Below are 1776 nucleotides of genomic sequence, written 5' to 3' on the forward strand. Positions count from 1 at the left end.
AAAAAAAATTTGGTCAATTCCGACTTTGCTATGACAATCTGGCGCTTCTGAATCAGCGACTGTAAGTATGTTTTCTTAATAGTTTAAGTATTTGCTATTGACTGTTCAAATGCTCAAATTGCATCGTGTAGAGTATCGCGTTGTGTGTGTGTGTGTGTGTGCGTGAGAGAGAGACACAGAGAGGTCACATCACAGTGCTTTCTTAATCGCTTAAGCTTTCTTAATCGCTGCTTGTGTACTGCAAATACATACGAGCATCATCACTGTGTCCGTCACACGACTCTGTTCCCCTTTCAGGCTTGAACTGATGGTAAAACTAAGGACATTATTTACTGTATTTACATTTATGTTGAAAGATACACAAAATAATGATCTTTAAAATAGCATCATTTGACCCCTTTAACAGGCATTAGTTGAGATTTCAATGTTATCTTAACAGAAACAGACTGTAGAGTGAAAAACTCTCATTCGACTCTCAAATGCCCAGATACCTTTGAAATGGATATTTTTTTGCATAATGTTATTTTTAGTTGTACATAATTTGAATGAGTCAAAAAAAAAAAAAAAACCTTTCTAAGAGTTTACAGATGGACCATTTATTTTCTTTGTTTTAGCTGTTTTCTTTTGACAGCAGTGTGTTGCTTGTGGGTGTGTGTGAGTTGTTTCAGTATTTACTGATACAGTTTACTTTTGCACTGTTGTAACTCAAGACATGCAAGTGCTACATTTAAATGCCATGGCCTAGTGTAAATGTTAACCTTGCAAGTTCTTGAACATCAGTCAGATAAGCACTGTTCCTGTTTTCCCATGCTCCTTTAGTACCGGGATGATTTGTCAGTGGACAGCCGCAGAAGCAGCACAATCATTGATAAGGAACCTAGTGAGTATCAGAGTTTTTTGCCAACAGACGTTAAAGGTAACAGACGCACAGTATGTGTTCATTTGTCTGTGTTTGTGTTGTGTTTTTCACAGCCGGCGTCATCACTCAGAATGGACATGTTAGGAAAGGGGAGTCCAGAGGCTCTATGTATGGAGATCCTGGCACTCCAGACGTCAATGAGGTGAAACCGAGACAGCCATGATTTCACTACTGGTGGCCAGTGTTGGGGAACGTTACTTTTAAAAGTAACATGTCACAATGTTGTGTCACTCAATATATTTAAAAAAATAACGAATTATATTACATGGTTATTTTTTGTAGTAATTAACACAGTAGAATACTTTTTCCTCACTCTTTATATATACTCTACCATTCAAAAAATAATATATTTATTTACTGAGGATGCATTAAAGTGACAGTAAAGGCATTTATAATGTTACAAAAATTTCTATTTCAAATAAAAGTTGATGTTTTGAACTTCATTCATCAAAGAATTTTCACGAAAATATTAAAACTGTTTTCAACAGTGATGATAATAAGAAATGGTTCTTGAGCACCAAATCAGCAAATTAGACTGATTTCTGAAGGATCATGTGACACTGAAGGCTGGAATAATGACGCTGAAAATTCAGCTTTGCATCATGGGATTAAAGTAGATTTTAAAATATGTAAATATAGCAAACTGTTTATTCTTTAATTGTCATAAATTTCACAATATTACTGTTTTACTGTGTTTTTGATCAAATAAATGCAGCCTTGGTGAGCATTAAAACATCTTGCCGACCCCAAACTGTTGATCAGTAGTTCACAATGTATAAAATTATGTAAAAAATCAAGAAAACAAGACACATGCAAGCATTGAGGCAAAAATCCTTTTTTTTTTTTTTTTTTTTTTT

General features: G+C 34.5%; 1 protein-coding gene across 1 annotated transcript in view; it reads left to right on the forward strand.

Annotated features, from left to right (window-relative positions):
• LOC107679272 (dedicator of cytokinesis protein 11-like) overlaps positions 1–1776 on the forward strand; it is a 92985-nt gene that overhangs the window by 44795 nt on the left and 46414 nt on the right. The window contains exons 33-34 of the mRNA XM_016474790.1: positions 820–880; positions 973–1061. Coding sequence (XP_016330276.1) covers positions 820–880; positions 973–1061 — 150 coding nt within the window. The remainder of the gene's footprint in view (positions 1–819; positions 881–972; positions 1062–1776) is intronic.

This window comes from Sinocyclocheilus anshuiensis, unplaced genomic scaffold, assembly GCF_001515605.1.
Source record: "Sinocyclocheilus anshuiensis isolate Anshui unplaced genomic scaffold, SAMN03320099.WGS_v1.1 scaffold1644, whole genome shotgun sequence".
NCBI lineage: Eukaryota > Metazoa > Chordata > Actinopteri > Cypriniformes > Cyprinidae > Sinocyclocheilus > Sinocyclocheilus anshuiensis.